Consider the following 21153-nt stretch of genomic DNA (forward strand, 5'->3'; position numbering starts at 1 on the left):
GCTGTGAGGATTCCAGCCTCATGGCCTCATGAGAACACCAAATGAAACAAGAAGTTCCAGAATGCGGGACGTAGGCTCTGTGTTGGAGAGGGCTGGCGCAGGGCCAGGGCTCAGGCTGCATCTAGGCTCATGCTCAGGGCCTGCTGGCCACAGCTGGAGAGGGCCCAACATGGGCCTCAGCATGGGCCTGGAGCTCTACCTGGACCTGCTGTCGGCATCCTACCATGCCGTCTACATCTTCGTCAAGAAGAACAGCATCCCCTTTGACTTCCAGTTTGTGGATCTGCTGAAAGGTCGGCCCCACTGCCGCCCAGGAAGGCCTGGCCCTGGGAGTAGGCAGGACACAAGGTCAGAGTGTTTCTGAAAAGTGGAGGCAGCGACCAGGGAGACGCCTTCCCCAACGTCTACAGGGGAAGAAAGGTTCCTAAGGGAAGTGCAGGCTGTGTCCAGTCTCCACTAATTCTGCCCCAGGACGATGAACAGGCCCTCAGAGGGTAAAGTGGGAGAGAGAACTGCGGAGGGGCCCCCAGGCGCCCAGCCAGGGCCCTCGCCTTCTCCTTGTGGGTGTCCCGTCTTGTCAGCTGTAAAGCACCTGCCAATGACGTTGGCAAAGGTCTCAGAGGTGTCTGGCCATCCCACATCTAAGAGTCCAGATGCTGCTTTGGTCTCGCTAGTTGAGGACATTTAAACAAATTTCTGGCCTTTTTTAGGATGTAAGCCTCTTTATTGGGGAAATAACAGTGGGCATGAACCGTTATAATACCTGCCAGAAAACATTAGGCTAAGCTTCCTTATCTTGGCCTGTACTCTGACGCTGAGGAGGGCACATGAACTCTAGCAGTCCTAAAATACAGAAGCTTACATAACTATTAGCAAAACCTAGTTCTTAGATTGAGTTTTCTTAAGTGAAAAACGACCTGATTAAGACAATAAAAAACAGAAATTATTCTGATGACACATATAATCTTTGCTTTCAGGCAGAAAATGTTTTCATAATATCAGTAGCAGAACAATATTCTAACAAACCGTTATCTGGCAGAGAGAGAAAACTCAACTTTTATATTGGTACCAGCTTAATTTTGATATTTAAATTTACTCAGTCAATTGCGTTTAGCTTAACCATTCGTAAAATTCCTTGAAGACTTTCCTTCACAAGCCTTCTACAACTTTTCCAGGCCCCCTTAGTTTGTCTCTTTTCACTCACTCAGAATAACCATCCTTAGGACAAACTACTTTCAGGTTCTTCAAAAATGTATTTCCATGCCTTATATCTTCCTTGAAAACACAAATCATTTCCTTTCACATTAATTAGAATCTATAACCTTTATAACCTTAATTTTTACTGACAGCTAAAAGTAAACAATTAGCGTTTACATTAGCCAATCCAGGAACATATTTTGTAGCTTTTAAAAGTGTAGGCCTTTCTAATAATATACAAGTTATAATTTATTAACAGATCTTAATTTATCTTTCAGCTTTCTTGTGAAAAGAAGCCCAGAGTAGATGAACTCAGACCTATCTAATAATGAATATTTTAGTATTTCATTATTGTGAAATACCTAAATACTTAATAATTTTTATCATTTAACACAACTTACCAAAACCAAAAACTTAAGTTACTAATAGATGTTGAGAAACCATGTCCAAATATCCACATTATATAATTATTACTGAAAAATTTCGTTTGAAACCTTATGTTAGTTACTTCTTATTAGTTCTTAAGTCTATGAGACAAAATAAAAAGTAAACCAGAGTACTCACAGGACCAAATTCGCCTGAAAAGACGAGGTAGGGATCAAAATCCTGTCTCTAAACAGCCTGGCACTGTAGATTGGCCTCAAGTAGAGAGACCCCAGATTGGCACGAAGCCCAGATGGTGTACAAGCCCAGAACAAGGGTCTAAGGGGGCTCTGATGACAGAGACAAAGGAGTACAAGTGCCCAGCTTGCAGAACAGAGCGGCCACCTATGTCTGTGGGGGTAGTGCTTTGTGATAGCTGGGCCAGGTAATCGAGGTGCATCCCCCTGATTCTCCACTAGTTTGTCTCTATCTTTGGTGTTTCGGAATTAGTGCACATTACTGCACGCTTCAGAGAGAGACAGTATGAGACTGACCGTTAGCTGTGAGAGCGTCCTCGGTACTACTACGAGCAGAGGTCGTGGACCCAATCTGTGGAAATCCCGGTGCCCCACAGACGTCCCCAGGCATATGCACTTACTGACTGTGGGGACAGAGCCAGGAGAGCTGTTTCCAGACCTTCGGCCTCATGTGGAAAGGTGCTGGCTCGGGTAGTAGATGGCCATCAGCTGTGACTAGTTGGCCATCAGCTGTAACCAGCTAGCCATTAGCCACTAATATAACTGCCGTGGCTATGCTGGGGTAGGTTGGTTGGCAGAGAAGTGGACAGCAGATTGCGGATCGTATGGCTCCTGCTTCCACCCAGCGACCAGTGAGGATATATTGGTATGACTCCCCTACCTATAGCTCCGTTGTTGTTTCTTTTTGGCCTCACCTTATCCTGCGTTCTCGTGCGGCAAGCAGGAGCTGAGACTCCACATGACACCGACTGATGCCCCAACTAGACCATTGGAGCTGCCTCATGGAAAGGAAAAACAAAGCAGACAGGGAGCAAGAGGAGTGAGAGTGTTTAACACCTTTCCTCGGGAGTCTCCTGAGGGAGAGAAAAGGAGGCAGAGTCGAAATCCCCAGAGAGGTGGAGGCAGCCTGAGAGAAGAGACGGAAGTAGAGTCAAACTCGCCTAGGTTTCGGCACCAAAATGTTGTGGCATGGAATTAACGCCTGGTCATTCGCAAAAGGTGAAAGCATTCACAGACTCTACAAAGGAAGTTTTTATTAAAGTTAGGGCAGAGAGAGAATGCCCATGGCGGTGTCCAAAGAAGAGGGCTGCCATGGGTATAAGGAACACTGGTTATGGGGACAGAGCCAGGAGTGCAGTTTCCAGGGCTCTTGCCCTCATGTAGAAAGGTGCTCACTCGGGTAGTAAATGGCATCAACTGTGATTGGATGGCCATCAGCTGTGGCTAGTTGGCCGTCAGTTGTAACCAGTGAGCCATTGGCCACTAATACAACTGCTGTGGCTATGCTAGCAGGAAATGGGGGCTAGCAAGAAGATGGTGGCTGAGCTAGCAAGAGCGGATTCCAGTTAACACCGCGGACTGAGGGTTGCGGATTGCAGAGAAGTGGACAGCAGGTTGAGGAGAATGTGGCTCCTGCTTCCTGTGTCTCCAATCAGCCGCCAGTGAGAATATAAGGTATGACTGCCCTATCTATGGCTCCGTGGGTGTTCCTTTTTGGCCTCGCCTTATCCTGCGTTCTTCTGCAGGGAGCGGGACCAGAGTCCCTGCGTGACACACTGCCTCTGAAACCAAAGGCTGAAGTGAATCATGCAGACAGAACGGAGAACCCCACAGTGGGAGGCCACGTGGGGGTCTGTCAACCCAACTGCCTGATAATGCCCGTTCTGCTTAGGGTTCCCTACCAGTGTAATCTGTCTGTGTCCAGGGGGACCACGTGTGCCCTCTGGGATTGTACTTCTGTGTGTGCCATGTCGCCAAAGACTCATGAGGATGTCCAAGAGAGGACCTAACCCGGAGCAGGCATGACTGGGTTCTTGTATCTGTGCAAGAAAGAATTCAAGAGTGAGACAGATGCAGAAAAGTACAAAGAGTTGATTGAAACAAAAGGACACACCTGAGAAGGCAGTGTCTGAGAACTCAGATTTGATCTCACCAAGGAAGACGCATTCAGAGTTATTTACCCCTCCTGGGCAGGGACTTGGTAATGTCCCATTGGTGTAATTTATTCGTCTGCTCCCCCTGGCAGGACCCTCCATTTCCCACTTTTTCTTCCTTGTTTGGTTCCTCCAGAGCTGTCATGGCGTCAGATTGCTGACGGGAGTTGTGGTAACTGCAGTGCAAATGACATTATAATGACAGTACAATTCGCGATAGTTCAGGTCCTGGTCGATGGGATTAGCTTTGCTGGATGAAACTGGTTCTTGTTTTGCTCCAATTGCAGGTGCTGGATACAGTCACTTATTTGTGTAACCACTGAGTCACATTGTACCCTGGCGGGGGTTGTCAATTTCCTAGGCTACTGGTCCTGCCTCACCTAGACTTGAATGACAGCCATGGAAAGCACTCAGATTAGTGTCAATTTACTAGACAGGGCTGTGCTATGCTTGAATTGATGTCTTGGGCCAGATTTTAAAAGGCTCATAGAGAAACTGAAAGAAACTATCTGTCTTTCTAAGATGGGCTTTAAAGGTTAATGAATTGGCTTTGTTTTGACTAAGTTCAGGCTATGCTGACGATTTCTCAGGTCATCAAGTCCTGCTTCATTTTTGCCTGGCGGTTCGTCCCTCAATCTCTCTCTCTCCTCACATAATTTTACTGTCAGCAGGAAGAAGAAACCAAGTCACACCTTCAGCTCTTTGCTTGGAAGTCTCACCTAAACATCCAGTTCACAGGCTTACAAACTGTGCCTTCCACATACCTGTAGGACACAATTTAGTTAAGTTTCTGCCACTACGTAACTGGACCTCCTGGAACATCTTTGCTGTTTGTCAGAGTTCTTTTCCTTGGAAGGGTCAGAAACTGAGTATCAACTGGTTTAGGCCAAAAGAGATCTCAACGGAGGCTCCCAGAAATGTCCAAGAGAGGACTCAACGTGGAGCAGCAGTGCCTGGGTTCTTGTCTGTGCAGGAAAGAATTCCAGGGCGAGACAGATGCAGGAAAGCACAGGAGCTTATTGGAACGAAAGTACACACCTGAGAGGAAAGTGCTGGTGAACCCAGAGAACGAATTGTGCCAAGGAAGTCATGGTCGGGGTGGGAATTGGTGACGTCCCATTGATGTGCTTCATTCATCTCCTCCCCCTGGGTGGGATTCTTCATTTCTTGATTTTTCTTATTTGGTTCCTTCAGGACTATCATGGTATCAGATGCATAATGGGAGCTGTAGTAACTGCAGTGCAAATGACATAGTGACATTAAAATTAGCTAAAATCAGCTTCCTTATAAACTTTCCTTTCACCCAAGTCCTAAATTCCTTCCAAATTGATGCTTCAAGAGCTAGTCTTTTATTGTCTTCTATTCTAGTCCTTGCTCTTCACACTTCCTTTGAACTTCTCATTACAATATGATATTTACACCTAAAATGTGACCAATTAGACCTATTTTGAGCTCTGGCAGGATCCCCATTCTCGATCCTCATTCCACACCTGCTCTGCCTTGGAGACCCTCCACTATACAGTATTTCCGCTTCTTTCTTATTGCATTCTGTCTTTGGCCAGAGGAGCTGTCTATGACATGTCCAACAGAGTGGCCATTGCCCTTAGTTCTTATATTAGAAAAGTTTAGGAGGGTGTTGGTTTCCCAATTCCTCTGGAGAGTCTGGAAATGAACTAGAACTTAGAAGGTTAAAATCATGCTGGGGGTTTATTCTGGTTTTAGAAGAAGCAGCTGTCAAGTGGGCTGCCAGGAGGTGCACAGTGAAGAGAAAAATAAGAGCTAGGACACATCTTAAACAGAAAATGTCAGCACATCAAGAAGTTGGGGGGTTACTCTCTGTTGGTGTAAGGGTGTGTTCTTTCTTCTTAAACAGCAGCTTTAATTCCTGTAAACTTTACAGGAGTAGCTTGAGCAGGGTTGGTCGGTGATTCCTGGAATGACTCACGAGAGAAAGGTTTAATTCTAGACAGATGTATCCAAGACTGTATGCCTTGTAACTTGACAGGAGTAATCTGAGCAAGGTTGGTCGGCAATTCTTAAAGTGACTCAGGGGAGAAAGGTTTAATTTAGACAGATGTCTCCACAACTTTAGGCCTTGTAAATTGACAGGAGTATTTTGAGCAGGGTTGGTCGGCGATTCCTAGAGTGACTCAGGGGGGAAAGGTTTAATTCTAGACAGATGTCTCCAGGACTGTATGCCCCGTAACTTGCCTGCAGTGGAGGTGGCAAGTAGAACTTGATAAGACCCTTCCATTTTGGTGTTAGTTGATCCTCTGGAGAGCCCTCTTTTCAGGTCTTAAGAAGGACCCATTCCCCGGGAGATACAACTGGGAGATGTATAGAAGTATCCAGGGAGGGAAGGACTTGATTTCCATATTTCTGGAGGGCCTCTTGTACCTGGCCTAAGTTGATCAATAAGCTTAATTGATCCTGGGCTTCAGAGTCAAAATACAGGTCTGAGGACAGGAAGGGTCTTCCATATAGCCTATCAAAAAGACTTAGGTCTACGTGGATTGAGGAGCTCCTCTGCACCTTAACAGAGCTTTGGGAAGGAGCCGAAGCCATGTCTCAGAGGTTGCTTGACATGACTTGGCCAGGGTTCTCTTTAGTGCATCATTAGGCTTTTCTACCTTTGCTGAGGACCGTGGTCTCTATGAGGCTTGCAGGTGTAATGATGCCTAGGACATGCGATAGCTGCTGGGTAATTTTGGCTACAAAGGAGGGCCCATTACCACTCTGGAGCCTTCAAGACAATCCAAACCTTGGGAGAGTCTCCTTGAGGAGGGCTTTAGCCACCTCCACCACTTTTTCAGTGCGGGTGGGGAAAGCTTGTACCCATCCGGTAAACGTACCTATGAATACTAATGTATATCAGTAACCTTGAGAAGGGGGAGCGGGGCATTTGCGTGAAGTCAAGTTGCCAATCTTCCTCTGGAAAAGCGCCTCTCTTTTGAATAGGCGTTAAGAGCGGGGGTGGGGAGGGTCTTATTTTTTCCTTCTGGTTCTTTAACTGAACAGAGGGCACACACCTAGGTGACCCTTTTAATGGTCTGAGACAGGCCTCTGCCAGAAAATATTTTGGTTATCAGAGAGAGAGAGAGAGTAGTACCCCGTCCTAAATGGAGGGGATCATGAAAAGCTTTTGTGATTTTTCTATTGATCCCTGGCAGGAAGCAATATCTTCTACTCTTTTGTCCACCATCTCAGGTGCATTGGCCAGGAATCAACCCAGGTCTCCTGCATGGCAAGTGAAAATTCTATCACTGAACCATCTTGTGTCATGGAGCACTTGAGTCAAAAGCGTGTAAGGGTTTGGGACTATGTGGTGAATGGGAACTGCAGCTTCACTGATAAGTCTCAAGTCCTGGACTGTACGATATGCTCCATTTAGCTTTTTTACAGGCAGTATAGTGGTATTATAAGGGGGCCAACGGGATTATCAGCCCATGACAAATTTATCAATGAGAGGCTTTAGTCCCCTATCAGCTTTGGTCTCAAGGGGTATTAGTGCTTGCATGAGTATCCTGCCCTTCCCTTCAGGCTGATATTTATAGGAGGTATCTGAGCAGCGTCTCCAGAAATTTCCTTATCCCACAGTATAGGATTTACAGCCGATCATGTATAAGCCTGGATGGGATCCGAGGAACCCAGGTCGGGCCATGGTCTGAGGCTAAGAAGGACATTAGATGATTAGGTTCCCAGGGTGAGTCAAGAAGCTGGATGTTCGTGCCCAGAGCCATCATTTGTGCCCAAATCCCTTCCCATTAAGAGAGTGGGACACGTCTCTTTATCTCTATTGGGCAACCCTGAGGTTGCAGGGCGCTGCTCACAACCACCACCACCATTTGAGCCTGTTGCCTGTCCTGTCTGGTATCATGCTGGGTCTTTTTATCCTCCTCAGCCTGGTCTTGGTTGTTAAAGACTCCGAAGGCCATTTCCAATAATTGAGACTTCGGGGTCTGAGGGCCATATTGAAGTTTTTGCAGCTTTCTCCTGATATCAGGAGCAGACTGACTGAAGAAATGCTGGCCAAGGAGAGATTGTCCCTCAGGAGAGGAAGGGTCAATATTGGTAAATTTTCTGAAGGCCTCGACCAACCAATCCAGGATCAAGGACAGTTCCCCACTCCACCCCCGATTTATAAGTAAGCTCCTTGACCTTTTTGATTGCTTGACTATACATTTTTTTCTTACTTTTAATTAGGCAAAGCACGATATGGTCCCTTTCAGCAAGATCTCCCTGTCCCTGCTGATAATTCCAAGCAGGGTCCTAATTTGGGAACACATTTGTTTCCACGGGATGTCTCTGGCGTGGTGGCTGCCATCCTATCTGCTTGTCCTTGGGCTGTGAACCAAATTCTATTTTTTTCCTCAGGAGTGCAGCAAGTGGACATGACTATCTGGATTGTCCCCCAGGTTAGATTGAAAGACGTCATCGTGAAGCCTGAAATTCATCAGTAAATTTACTAGGGTCCTCAGCAAAGTGCCAAGCTTAATTTTGCATTGGACAATGTCCATCATGAAAATGGGGACATGGATGGTTCCTGCATCTCCATTTGCAACCTCTGTGAATGGACATAGCTTGATAGAATCCGGGTGGTAAAAAAGCTCCACTCCAGGCATATCCTATAAGGCTCGGGGGCTAGGTGAAGCTATCTCTTTTGGCAAGGGGTGTGTAGAGAGGAGCACAGGGAAGAGTTGAGGTGGGAGAACTTGTAGGTGGAGGAGAGGGTGAGGGGTAATTGAGGAAACTGGGTGTCTGGCCCTGGCATGGACTATAGTGCAGGACCCCTTCCTGCCAGGACAATAGTGTTCCCAACAGACGGGCGTTGTCCAGGAGGTCAGGAATATTTTTAGGTGGCACAGCTGGGGAATATGAGCATAACAGATTTTACGGAGCCCCTGTTTTCTGGGTCTTGGTAGAGGGCATGAAGGCCTGTACGTACGGAATCTGTCCATTTTCCTTCTCGTTTATAGCAGAGGTCTAGTGGGAGAACTGTGTTATAATTTAGGGTCCCAATTTCAGACCAGTTTTCCCTGTCCTCTAGTTTATATTTGAACCAGGTCATATTGCAAGAGAAAATAAGTGATTTCGTTTTAGACTGTCCAATTTTAAATCTCTCTGGTTATCTAAGATGCAGCCAGGTGGCATGTCTTCAGGTACAGCTGAGAAATTTCCCACGATGCCTGGGACAAGAAAACAGACATTAGAAATTCATATTTGGGAGCAGGGCATCCCCTGGTTCTTGGTGTCTGACCAGTGAACCTTGGGCATCCCCGGGTATACCTGGGAGGTCCTAGATATTGAGAGCTCTCGACCCCCCAGCTATTCTGGGATTAAGACCAGTACAGAAGTTTCCAGTCAAGGGAAGGTTGGCTAGTAGGATGGATGGTGTGGGACCTTGCAAAATGGTATTTAGACCCCTCCTGAAAAAGGACTTCAGGCCACTCAAAAATGACCTGAAAAAGACAAAACACTAGAGGGAAGAACTGGGCCTTGGTGACAGTCAGTGGAAAAGGCAAATAGATGATCTAAAGTTTGTATGGATTTTACCTGAGAAAACGTTCAGAGACTGGTTCCCATATCGGGAGTCAAAGCAGGGAATCCTAACCACTAGACCACCATGAAAGACCAATCCCAGACACTTAATCAGCACCAGCATATCAGGGTTGCCATGGACAGTGGACTCACAGCTGTGAAATCCAGAGGCAGCAGGAGACAGAAGGTGGGAAAGGTGAAAAGGGGGAGGGGAGCTGAGGGCCGCTCATAGAAGTAAAGACGGGGATGAAAACGTGACCCAGGCTCTGCAAATAGTGAGTCATGACAGATTCCAAGATAGACAGACGGACAGACAGATGAAAGAGAAGAAGTTGAGACGACCGACTCTTGGGAGGCCCCATACTAATCCTGATATGACACATTGCTACCGGGGAAGGGGAGATCTAAGCCTGTAGAACTGTGTACCCTGTTGTGCAGATGTTGTCCTGATGTTGATGGGGATGCCTGGAGCCAATCTTACCCCGATCTGTGACCCATTTATCCTGTCAGGGGCGTCTTCAAGAGGGGAGCACCCTGATGGCTTTAAGTGCTCGACCTGTGCCTGCAATATAGCTAAAGGCTTCCGGAGGTGGTTTTGGAAACGGAAAGAAAGAGAAAGACAGAAGTGGCTTTGTTCTTACCTTAGGAAGGTCAGTCCAGGCACTGGTGAATTGTTCCTTCGTAATTGCCAGAGGTGTCACCAGAGGCTCACGGGATGTCCAAGAGAGGACTCAACCTGGAGCAGCACTGACTGGGTTCTTGTCTCTGTGCAAGAAAGAATTCAAGGACGAGACAGATGCAGGAAAGCACAGGGAGTTTATTGGAACGAAAGTCCACACTTGAGAGGAAAGTGCTGGTGAGCCCAGAGAATGAGTTGAACCAAGGAAGTCACGATCGGGTTTTTATCCCTTTTAGGGTGGGAATTGGTGACGTCCCATTGATGTGGTTCATTCATCTCCTCCCCCTGGGTGGGATTCTTCATTTCCTGATTTTTCTTCCTTATTTGGTTCCTTCAGAAATGTCCCGGTGTCAGATGCATGATGGGAGTTGTAGTAACTGCAATGCAAATGACAAAATGACTTTAAAATTAGCTAAAAGTCAGGTTCCAGACATAGAGATCAGCCTCGCTGGATCAAACTGGTTCTTGTTTTTTTTCTAGCTGCAGGAGTCAGATATAGTCATTTGTTACTTGTTTAACCAGTGAGGCACCTCACATTGTACCCTGGAGGGGTCGTCAATTTCCTAGGTTACCTGTAAGTGCCTCAGAGGAATTTCCCCAAAACCTCATCCAGGGGTTGGGAAGAGGGCTAGCTGGCCCCCGGGGGGAACTGGGAGTAGAAACTGCTTCTCTCCACAGCTCTCCTTCTCTGTGAGTGAGCTTCTCTCAGGACAGACTGCTGAATGTACTCAGGAAGTGTGACCAGCGGAGGCCCCAGGTCTCATTGCCCACATTTACCTCCCCAAAAGGACCCCGGTCTCCTGGATTCTAAGTTCAGAAATCCCAGGACAACATTCTGATTTGTCAGCTTCCATCACCTACAAGAGCGATGGGCTACTCTGAAAAATTCAGCTATTGCGGGGCGCCCAGCCCTGCATCGTCACTGTGGCCCCTGGGAAGATAGACTGGGGAGAGGGAGAGAACGGAAGGAGAGCAAAGGAGGGTCTGGCCCATACAGTGTTTCCCTGACCCCTGTATCCTGGCACCTTCTCTTTGCTGAGGATTCCATGCGCCTCCTCCTATCTGTGTCCTGTCCTGGCCTTGCAGGCAGATCTCATGGGAGATGAGAGCAGGTGAGCAGCCTACCTCACCCCACAGGATTCACAGCTCCCTGTAAACTCATCTCCCCCACATGGTTTGGTACCTGGCACCAGGTCCAGGTCTGAACAAAGTCTTTTCACAGAGACACATGTTGGTACAACTTAACCAACCAGGGGCAGGCAGGATGGGATTGCTTTTGGCAATAGTCCGGGAAGGATGCACCCCTCAGTGGTTGACACCCCAAAGGGGCGGAGCCGAGCTCCTATTTCTAGAGGCCACCCTGCTCCTGCCACTGCTACTACCTGGGTCTGCTGTCATTGCCTTCCCACCATGGGCCTGGAGCTCTACCTGGACCTGATTTCCCAGCCTTCCCGCGCTGTCTACATCTTCGCCAAGAAGAACGGCATCCCCTTCGAGCTGCACCATGTGGACCTACTCAAAGGTGGGTTTGGCGGACTCCCCAGGTGTCCACAGGCCCCTTGCACTCACAGGCTCCTCCCCCAGCAACTCCCGAGCAGCCCCATGACCCCCACCGCCTGCATAGCTCCCTCATGCCATGTCGTCTCCCATTGGAGAATGAAGGCCCTCAACTGTGCTGCCTTGGACAGATCACAGGCCCTCTCTGACCTTAGCTTTCCCTTCTGAAAGGAGAATCACATCACTTTCTACTCTGTGGGGTGGGCAGAAAACTGGATTTTCAGAGTTCCTGCCCTGAAAGCATGTATTTAATTCATAAAACACTAAAGACCCTGGGCAGAGCAACACATTGTTGTGAGACTGAAGGGTTAGAGGAGCCCAGCCACCCCCTTTGCCTCCCCTCCCCATGCTCACCCCAGTGCTGGCTAAATCACTTCTCTTCCTCAAGAGAGCTCCTCCCCAGCCGTGGGACTTGGCAGGGCAGGGCGGCCAGCCCCTACCGGGTCAGGAGGTCCGCATAGGGAGTGGGGAGGACCCAGTGCTCCACCAGACCCCACTGTCTCTCAGCCCAGCCTGGCCAAGGGGCTCGGCTTGGGGCAGGAGAAGGAGGGCAGGACAGGTGTGGTCCTTGCCCTGCAGGCCTTTTCTGACCTCTTTTTCCTCAGGCCAGCACTTGAGCAAGGAGTTCTTCCCGGTTAACAGCCTGCAGAGGGTGCCCACCCTCAAGGACGGTGACTTCGTCTTGAGCGAAAGGTGTTCTCCTTCCCTCCCACCTCTCCACACCTCAGCCCACCTGGCCCTGGCTCTCCCACTGTGGGCCCACCCACACCCTTCAGGCCCTGAGGGCGAAGGTGAAGGGTGTGGTGGGAGCAGACAGCCTGGGGTGAGCCCATAATGACCAGGCATTTGACGTAGCACATCTCTGCACCTTTCTGTCTTCAGCCTCTGCTTCTGGTCCCCAGGGCCTCTCCACCCCCAGATGGAGGGGCAATAGTGAGAGGACATTGGGATATTTGTCCATTGTTGGACAGAAAGGAGGCTCCAAAAGGAAGCTGAGAGGGCCTCTCCTGATTCCTCAGGCTATTAGTCTGCCAGGGCCTGAGGGCACAGTGCATGGTGAAGGCAAGCCCCAGGTGGGAAGAGATCAGGAGGTCAGGTGTTGCAGGAGTGAATGCTGGGGGACCTGTCAGAGGGCACCCAGGACACATCTGAGAACATGCTTTCCCTCCTGTTTCCTGACACGTGCACTTGGACACGCCATGGGCTTGACTGAGCACCCACTGCGTGCTAGCCCCTTGTGGATTCCAGAAGTCCAGGGAGCCTTTTCTGAGCTGCACAGCCTTGGAAAAGTCACTGTACTAGTCTGAGCTTTATGTTTCTCGTGTGCAGGAGGGATGACAAGAGTCTGTACCTGATAGGCCAGCTGGTGGGGTGTCACAGAGATGAGGTTATTAGAAAGTACAAAGCACAGGGTCTGGGCAAGAGTCAGTGCCCAAGACAGAAGAAAGGAGACCATGGAGAGTACAGTCAGGGCAGAAAGAGGAGATAGTGCCCAGGGAGCTGCCCACCAAATGCAGAGGAGCCGCAGGGCCCCACTGGGGGATGAGAGATGTTGGGGATAAAGGCCCCGAGCCAGGGTCCTAACAGCCACTGCTCCTGTCCCTTCCCTAGTGTGGCTATCCTGATTTACCTGAGCTTTAAGTACCAGACAGCGGACCACTGGTACCCGGCTGACCTTCAGGCCCGTGTGCGTGTCCATGAGTACCTGGGCTGGCATGCTGACCGCATCCGTGGCACCTTTGGTGTGTCCCTGTGGACCCAGGTGAGAGGAGCCATCTGGGCTGACTGTCAGGGACCCGAGAAGAGGCCGGGTCCTCAGACTGAGCCTATTCTTTGCCCCTTGTCAGGCGCTGGCACTGCTCATTGGGGCTCAGGTGCCTGAGGAGAAGGTCAAGCGCAATAAGGCCAACTTAGAGAAAGCTCTGCAGCATTTGGAGGACGAGTTCCTGGGGCACAAGGCCTTCCTCACCAGCCAGCATGTGACGCTGGCCGACCTCATGGCACTGGAGGAGCTGATGCAGGTGTGAGCTTGGCCAGTGCAGCAGCCTTTGTGGGCAGCTTTCCTTCTGTTGCCACCCCCTTAGACAGACAGAAACGCTGAGGCCTAGAGAAAGCTAGGAGTTTGCCCATTATCACAGAGCGAGTTTCTGGCTGACCTGATGCTGGAACCCTGACTGGCTTCCCTCCTGAGTGGGGGTTCATCCTGGTGCTCTTGGCCCCGAGGCTGTCCACACCTCCCTGACCTCACGTGGAGGTTGGGGAAAGGACCAGACACTTGCTCCTGACACTGGGACTTCTGTATCCCCACAACTTTCCCATCCTTGTCCAAGCAGGTCGTGGCTGTTGGTTATAAGTTGTTTGAGGGACGCCCGCGACTGGCCGCATGGCGAGAGCGAGTGGAGGCTTTCCTGGGCACTGATCTGTGTCAGGAGGCCCATGGACCCATCTATAACATCGTGGAGCAAGCGGCCAACAAAACACTCCCAGAGCCTTCTCCAGAAGTCTATCCGAATATGCTGCTTCGTATTTCCAGGATCCCCTGAGGGGTCTGCAATGAGGCTCAGAGGGTCACAAGATGAGCAATAAAGATTCATTGTGTTTCCTACTTGTGCCTTTTCATCTTTTCTGTCTTGTCTCAGTCTCTGGTCTCTGACTCTAGGAGGAGCTCTGCACAGGCTGGACACCCAACGTCCTTGGCAATTCTTCTCTTCAGGTGCAACAGAAATATTCAATAGAAGACTAAAACCCATCAGACACATGAAGAAATACAAATCAACTAAAAATCAGCTAATGTCAGTGATCTTTGAATATAACGAAAGTTCTGACCACTTTTACAAGGAACCAAGAATTACTGGATTGATTACCTTGTTGTATTACAGTATGGAGAAAAAGTATGTCCGAGTAACGCTCATCATAGTTTAGCAGTTACCTGTGCTGGCAGGTTCTATGGTATCTGGTGTGGCCTGTTCTCCCAGCCCCTCAGGAACATCACTCCCCTTATCATAGTTTTATTTCTCCAGCAGGTGAAAGAATTGTATTTCACAGTTATCTTTAAAACCACAAAGACACTACGGTCTTCATATGAAAACACTAGGACAGTGTGGGGACAGAGCCAGGAGAGCGGTGTCCAGGCTCTCAGCCTCACGTGGAAAGGTGCTGGCTCGGGTAGTAGATGGCCATCAACTGTGAGCAGATGGCCATCCGCTGTGGTTGGTTGGCCGTCAGCTGTTACCGGGTAGCCATTAGTCCCTAATATAACTGCCCTGGCTACACTAGGGGGTTAGTCGGCTGGTTGGCAGAGAGGCGGATGGCGGATTGTGGATCGTGTGGATCCTACTTCCTGTGTCTCGCTCGGCCGCCAGTGAGACTGGGGTGCAGAAAGACCCCTCATTGAGGTACTGGCAGATGTTTGCTTTTGTGTCTTGACCAGCCGCCATCGAGGATATAGTGGTATGACTCCCCTATCTATGGCTCCATCGTTGTTCCTTTTTGGCCTCACCAGATCCTCCATTGTTATGCAGGGAGTGGGAGCTGAGTCCCTGCATTGCGGACAAGTACCTCATAACTGGTTCTGAGCACCAGTTCCAATATGGTGTGTGAGGGTAGGGGTGGGGGGTAGGTTTTCCACACCCCAAGTAATTTCATTCTGCTGGTGTCTGAGAATTCATCTCAATTCTGGCACGATCTACCCAGAGGTCAGCATCAGATCCCAGAGTTTTAGGGCTCAGTCCGACAAGACTGTCCCTCTGTTGCAGACACCAATTCTGAGTCCAGGTTGTCACTAGTACCTCTGAATGAGGGGCTATAAATTGGAGGTTCCCAATACCACCTCCTTCAGTTTGATTAACTTACTAGAGCAGCTTAGAGAAGTCAGAGAAACATTTCATTCTGGAGATTGTTGTGTCATTGGAATTAACCTCTGATGGTTCGCAAAACATGAAGGATTTCATTGCCTCAAAAAGTTAAGGAAAGTTTATTTAAGAAGTAAGAGGCCTGCATGGAAGTTGCCAGGACAGACAACTGCACCTAACTTCAGGGTAGCTTTTTCTTCTATAGGAAAGGGTAGGTTGATTTCCTTACTGCAAGAGACATGACATATACTGAGGTCATTTGATTGACATATTTTGGTTATATAACTAGTTTCTTTCTGTGCGTGCTCTTGCATACAGAAAAACCTATGGGGGAGCCAAGCCGTAATGATCATTTTAATTGTATTATAATGAGGTTAGAGTTCAAATAATGGACAAGTTTTAACAGTTTGCACATGTGTGAGGAACAAATTAATACCATTTGGGTCTTGTGTCCTTTTTTTAGGAGTGTTTTGACATCTTTGATTTATTTCTAGGGGATGAGCCTGGGCGGTCCCTGAGAAGGGAATGCAGGCCTGGGCAGTTCCCCTACAGGCTCACTTCTATTAACCCCTTTTTGCCTCACCATAGATCACCGGTTTATTGTAAAGGATATAAGTCAGTAACAGCCAGACGGAAGAGATGCTTAGGGCAAGGTATGTGAGGAGGAGGTGGGGAGAGTCCATGCCCTTTCTAGTCAAGCTGCCCCTCCAAATGTCCACGTGTTCACCAACCCAGAAGTTCTTTGAACCTGTCCTTTTGGGTTTTATGGGGGCTTTACTGCAAATGCATGATGGATTAAGTAATTGGCCATTGGCAATTGATTCAACCTCCAGCCTCTCATCCCTCCCTGGAGGTCGGGGTGCGACTGAAACTTCCAACCCTCTAATCACGTGATTGGTTCCACTGGCAATCAGCTCCCATGCTTAGGTGCTTCTGAAAGTCACCTCAATAACATAACAGAAGACACCCTTATCCCTCTCCTCACTTGGGAAAGTACAAGGGTTTTTGGAGCTGTGAGCCAGGAACTGGGGTAGAAGACCAAATATATATGAGAAGTAAAGTTTGGTCATCTGAGTGACCACATATATATTTCTTATACATCACCGTATCGCACCTATACTTTCTAGAAAATGATTCTATAGACCCTCTCAAAGAAAAATGCACCCCATTATATGGTCTCAGGAAGGTTGCTTGGAAAACACTCACACCTGGGCTGATTCCTATAACATACATCCCACAACTCTGCATCTTTTGGTTCAAAATATAGAATTATTATCATCAGTACGTGGTTGTGCATTCTTGCCTATTTAATAATACACACGTACACTCGTTTATCACTTATTGTTCCGTTGGATTGTCAGCCTTTCCTGCAGGTTCCTCAACAGGTTGAGCAGGCTGTGTGCCTTTCTCTGTGGTGTTTCTTCAAGATCTTCCAGGAATAGAGACACAGCATCATCATGAATCAAACACTCCATGTCTTTACCAACAATTTCAATGAGAATATTTTTTGTACTTAGACTCCGTTCTGCAGAAAGTATCTCTTGTAAGGCGTGCAACCATGCTTCACCAGTTCATTCAGATTTTACTCCATAAACTCAGACATATGTCTTTCCAACTAAGTATAAGATGATTGAAAACCGATTCCACTGGGCATGGCTCTGCAGTCAAAATAGTAAGCAGATGGACAGGTTTGAAAATGTGAGGGCCCGTATCTCCAGAACCAGCAATAAGCAGCCCAACACCCAATGGCCTCCAGCCACACGTCTGCATGGGTGTCTGGGTCCTGCGTCTCATGAGAGCTATGAGATGAGACACAGGGAGAGGTGTATCAAGTAGAAATCTGAAAACCAAAAATACACTCCAGCTACATAAAATTACACAGCAGTCTAGCATCAGCATAAGTACTGTAACTAACTGAGATATCAATATGGTTGTCCGCATGGAGTTTTTTTCTCACTGGGCTCTTTTCAATATAACCAGCACAACATGGGTTTTTGATTTCAGATCAACTATGGCTGAACCTTGTTTCACAGCTTCTATTACATATTCAATGAGATGAATCCTGCCCTGAGGGTTCCACCCAGTGAGGACATTATCATACTGGTTTCTAATGCGGTTCTCAGGTCAGGCTGTGACCTCCTGCAAAGCTGTGTGTCACAGCACCATTCCCATTATCGTGTGAAATCTGGTATTTCTTGAAAGATTTGAAAATATATTTGAATTGGAAAACATCAGTGAAAGGTTGATCTGTCTAGATGATATGATGTGGGGGGTGCAGTGATTCTGGTGTCAAAGAGCCACTAGTTTTGGGGAAGCATTTTGACATGTGGCCATTCGTTAGAGGACATAGTGTTTTGAAGAACGGGGGAGGGAGCCGTCTAAGTTCTGTGCATGAAAAAGGCGCCACCTGCTAAAGATGACAAGCTCAGGAGGGTCTGCACGGCAGACCTTACAAATTCAGGGACTGAAAGCAACCACATAGGATGATCTGAACATAAAAATGCCTCAAAAAGCGAGTTATGGTGAAAGTCACGTCCTTGGCCTGCAGTTTCCTTGACAAAGGTCCATCTTTACCTAAAGTGAGCCTGTCGATTATCTTTTTGCATCCATGGTAACATAACTTTGAAATATCAGAAATCTTTCCCAGACCCCTCAGGGCACACCCACTGCACCAAAGCAGGAAAACACAGAACCCCTTGATGATATCTTGTTCCCTGAATACAAATCTGTAAATGTTAATTTAACTATCGTATACCAAACAATGAAAAAGACATATGGGTCTCTCTGTTTTATTTATTTTTTCCATCCCTGAGATTTTCCCGATTTGCTTTCTCCCACCCCCTTAGTCTACCACCAATGGATTTCATGTAACCCTCCTTACATCTCCTCCTTTGATTCTAATGTATAAAATAAGCTGCAAAACTACTATTCTCTGGAGCATTTTCTCAATTCATTGAGATTTTGCTTCCTGGCAACTGTCGTCAGTTTGGTTCAAATACACTCATGAAAATTATCCACAGGTTTGGATGTTTATGTTGAAGGTCGTATAGCATGCTTCTGATGGGCCAGGTCCTACCGTAAGCACTTTGTGTGTATGAGCACATTGCGTCCCCTGCAAGCCTGGCACAGAGAGCGAGGCCATCCTTTATTACTGTGCACAGCAGCCACTTCACCAACTGCTCCCACAGACCATAATGTGGCCACTTAGTTCCTGCTACTGGACCGGCAATCTGTGACTATTACCGTGAGTGCCCAGTGAGTCACTGTGGAGTGCAGCTACGGGACACCCCACCAATGGGACTGCTGAGTAAGGCATCACATACCCTTCTTGTTAGATATTGCTGTCTGTGGAGGTTGTCCTCACGAGAACTTGTATGAGAGAGCCTGTGGTGCCGTAAGAAAATACCACAGACCCGGGGGCTGACACAACAGAAATTTACGTTCTCACAGTACTGGAGGCTGGAAGTCCAAGCCAAGGTGCCATCAGGGTTAGTTTCTCCTAAGGCCTCTCTCCTCGGCCTGCAGATGGCTGCATTCTCCTGAGTCCTCACTGGGTCTTTCCTCTGTGTGTGCGACCCTCTGGTGTCTCTCTGTGTGTTAATCTCTTATACGTACACCAGTCAGATTTGATTAGGGCCCTGTCGTGCAGGAGACCCTGCTCGCTGCGCCATTTGTCGTGCAGGGGAACCTGCTCGCTGCGTGCGGGGCGGCCTGCGGGGTCTCTGCTCCCGCTCCCCATACAAGAACGCAGGATATGGTGAGGCCAAAAAGGAACACCCACGGAGCCATAGGTAGGGGAGTCATACCACTATATTCTCTCTGGCGGCACTATACTCTCACTGGAGGCTGGATCCACACCGTCCGCAAACCGCCATCCACGCTTGCCAGCCCAGCCACCATCTTCTTGCTAGCCCCCATTCTTCTCTCCTCTCTCTCTCTCTCTTTCCTAGCATAGCCACAGCAGTTATATTGTGGCCAATGGCTCACTGGTTACAGCTGACGGCCAACTAGCCACAGCTGATGGCCATGCAATCACAGTTGATGGCCATTTACTACATGAGCCAGCACCTGTCTATGTGAGGCCGAGAGCCTGGAAACTGCTTTTTGGGGTTCTGTCCCCACAGGCCCATAGTATTATCCTCATTTTAACTTAATCACCTCTTTAACCCAATCTCCAATCAGACACAACCTGAGTGCTGGGGTTTAGGGCTTCAACGTATGAATTTGGGGAGGGGATGCATTTCAGCCCCTGATAGCACCCCACCAGTAGTGATGACAGTGTCATCCCATACAATGTGCTAAGAAGCTTGACTGTGGCAAGTGATGAAACAGAGCAGAATCTCAGGCGAGTTTCACAGGGGATTTACATTTGAGGCATAAACCTGGGAATTTCAGGAGCCAATGCTTTTCCTGTCATGTGACCTGCTCACATTATGGGTGACAGGCCCTCATATGTAGCCTAATGAAGGTATTTGGGATATGGGGCGCCAAGCATCTTTGAACTGGAGGCCCTAACTGTTGCCCGCGAACTTACAGCAACAAATGCCCCTGAGCTCACTCAGCCCCAGCTGCTGGTAGCTTCTCTGAGATTTCAGCTCTAGGAGACTGTGCCAGGTTAAAGTCCTGTCACCTCAACCATTTACACCCCCTATTCGTACCTCCCATCCCTGACCTGTGGGCCTGGAGGCTGGGGCTCTTTTCCACCCCTCTGTTCCCGCTCTCCTTGTGTCACAGAAAGTAGTGAACACTTCCCACCAAAGCCCCATTCTGGTCTAATTTCCTCTTGAGTGGACACCTTTTATTGTAAGACCAGCATTTCAGTGGGTTCTGCAGAGGAAACAATGCACCATCGTTAACCCTCTCAAAGCCTCCACCTATTTTATAGTCAATCCTCACAACCAGCCATGTGTCTAAACAGAACACATTTAGGAAATTACACATAAGCCCCAGACACAGCACAGGTCAAAGTACACAACACTTTAAGTTTCTAACAGTTCCATTCACTCACATTTTTATTTTTAATTGTGTGAATTAATTGTTTTCTTATAGGGAGGTCCTGTCCCCAAAGGAGGTTGCATGGCTTTTGTGGCTGCAGTTCTCCAACCCGACGGTAGAGGTCACGACTAACCAAGAAATGGTGTCTTTACCAGCAGGCGCTGAGCCCACCTCTCCTGGGGGTTTGGTGCCCCTCCATCCTGTGCCATTCTGGGCCTGGAGCCTCTCAGCAGTTCCCACCTGCGGCTGTCCTGCCCTGGAGGTGCCTGGTGGGTGTCTTCCCTCCCAGGTACCGTTCTGGCCGCCTCCCCTACAGAGATTCCCTATACTTGCCTTTTCCCATCATCCCCGGTGGGTTGGGCTTGGCCAATGGCAGTCTGTGCCTTTTTGATCCACATCCATGCTTTTTTGCTGTTTATAATTGAGAGGGTTTCTTTCATCAAACATAACTTATAAGAAGTAAACAAACAATAAAGTTAAATGGTGACTGAGTGCAGTGTAGGTGACAGATAAGTCCTGGTGGTGACTGCAGTGGCACTAGCCATCTTGTGTACCAACGTAAGAGGAGGTAGTGGGATCCCCAGGTCACATGTCAGGAGGAGGGGCAGAGAAAACACCACGGAAGTGACCTTGAATCTTGAACTGTGCTCTTGGCAGATGGAAGGGCCCGAGCTAATGCTAGAAGCATGAAGATCCAGTTTGTTTGGGACTCTCGGGTACCCAGGTAAGAAGAAGGGGATGCTGGGAGGTGAAGGCGGAGGTGAACCTGGAAAGCCAGTTGT

At 48.4% G+C, this 21153-nt stretch overlaps 1 protein-coding gene, 1 long non-coding RNA gene and 1 pseudogene across 2 annotated transcripts; 1 reads left to right on the forward strand and 2 right to left on the reverse strand.

Moving 5' to 3' along the window:
• Nucleotides 1-942: 942 nt before the first annotated feature.
• On the reverse strand, nt 943-10915 carry LOC141569192 (uncharacterized). Its single transcript, XR_012492642.2, has 3 exons — nt 9931-10915; nt 7945-8194; nt 943-4985 (listed from the first exon to the last, which is right to left on the reverse strand). It is a non-coding gene; the product is annotated as an uncharacterized LOC141569192 (long non-coding RNA).
• Nucleotides 10916-11094: 179 nt separating this feature from the next.
• Nucleotides 11095-14130, forward strand: LOC109439804 (glutathione S-transferase theta-2B-like). The gene is made up of 5 exons (XM_074321442.2): nt 11095-11490; nt 12131-12218; nt 13137-13287; nt 13373-13546; nt 13859-14130. Exons 1-5 carry the CDS (start codon nt 11265-11267, stop codon nt 14066-14068), a joined length of 849 nt encoding a protein of 282 aa, XP_074177543.2. The 5' UTR covers nt 11095-11264; the 3' UTR covers nt 14069-14130.
• Nucleotides 14131-16714: 2584 nt separating this feature from the next.
• LOC141569267 (proteasome subunit alpha type-1 pseudogene) lies at nt 16715-20769 on the reverse strand (annotated as a pseudogene).
• Between the last annotated feature and the right edge of the window lie 384 nt (nt 20770-21153).

This window comes from Rhinolophus sinicus, chromosome 9 (assembly GCF_057876585.1).
Source record: "Rhinolophus sinicus isolate RSI-liver-muscle chromosome 9, RSI-T2T, whole genome shotgun sequence".
Taxonomy (NCBI): domain Eukaryota; kingdom Metazoa; phylum Chordata; class Mammalia; order Chiroptera; family Rhinolophidae; genus Rhinolophus; species Rhinolophus sinicus.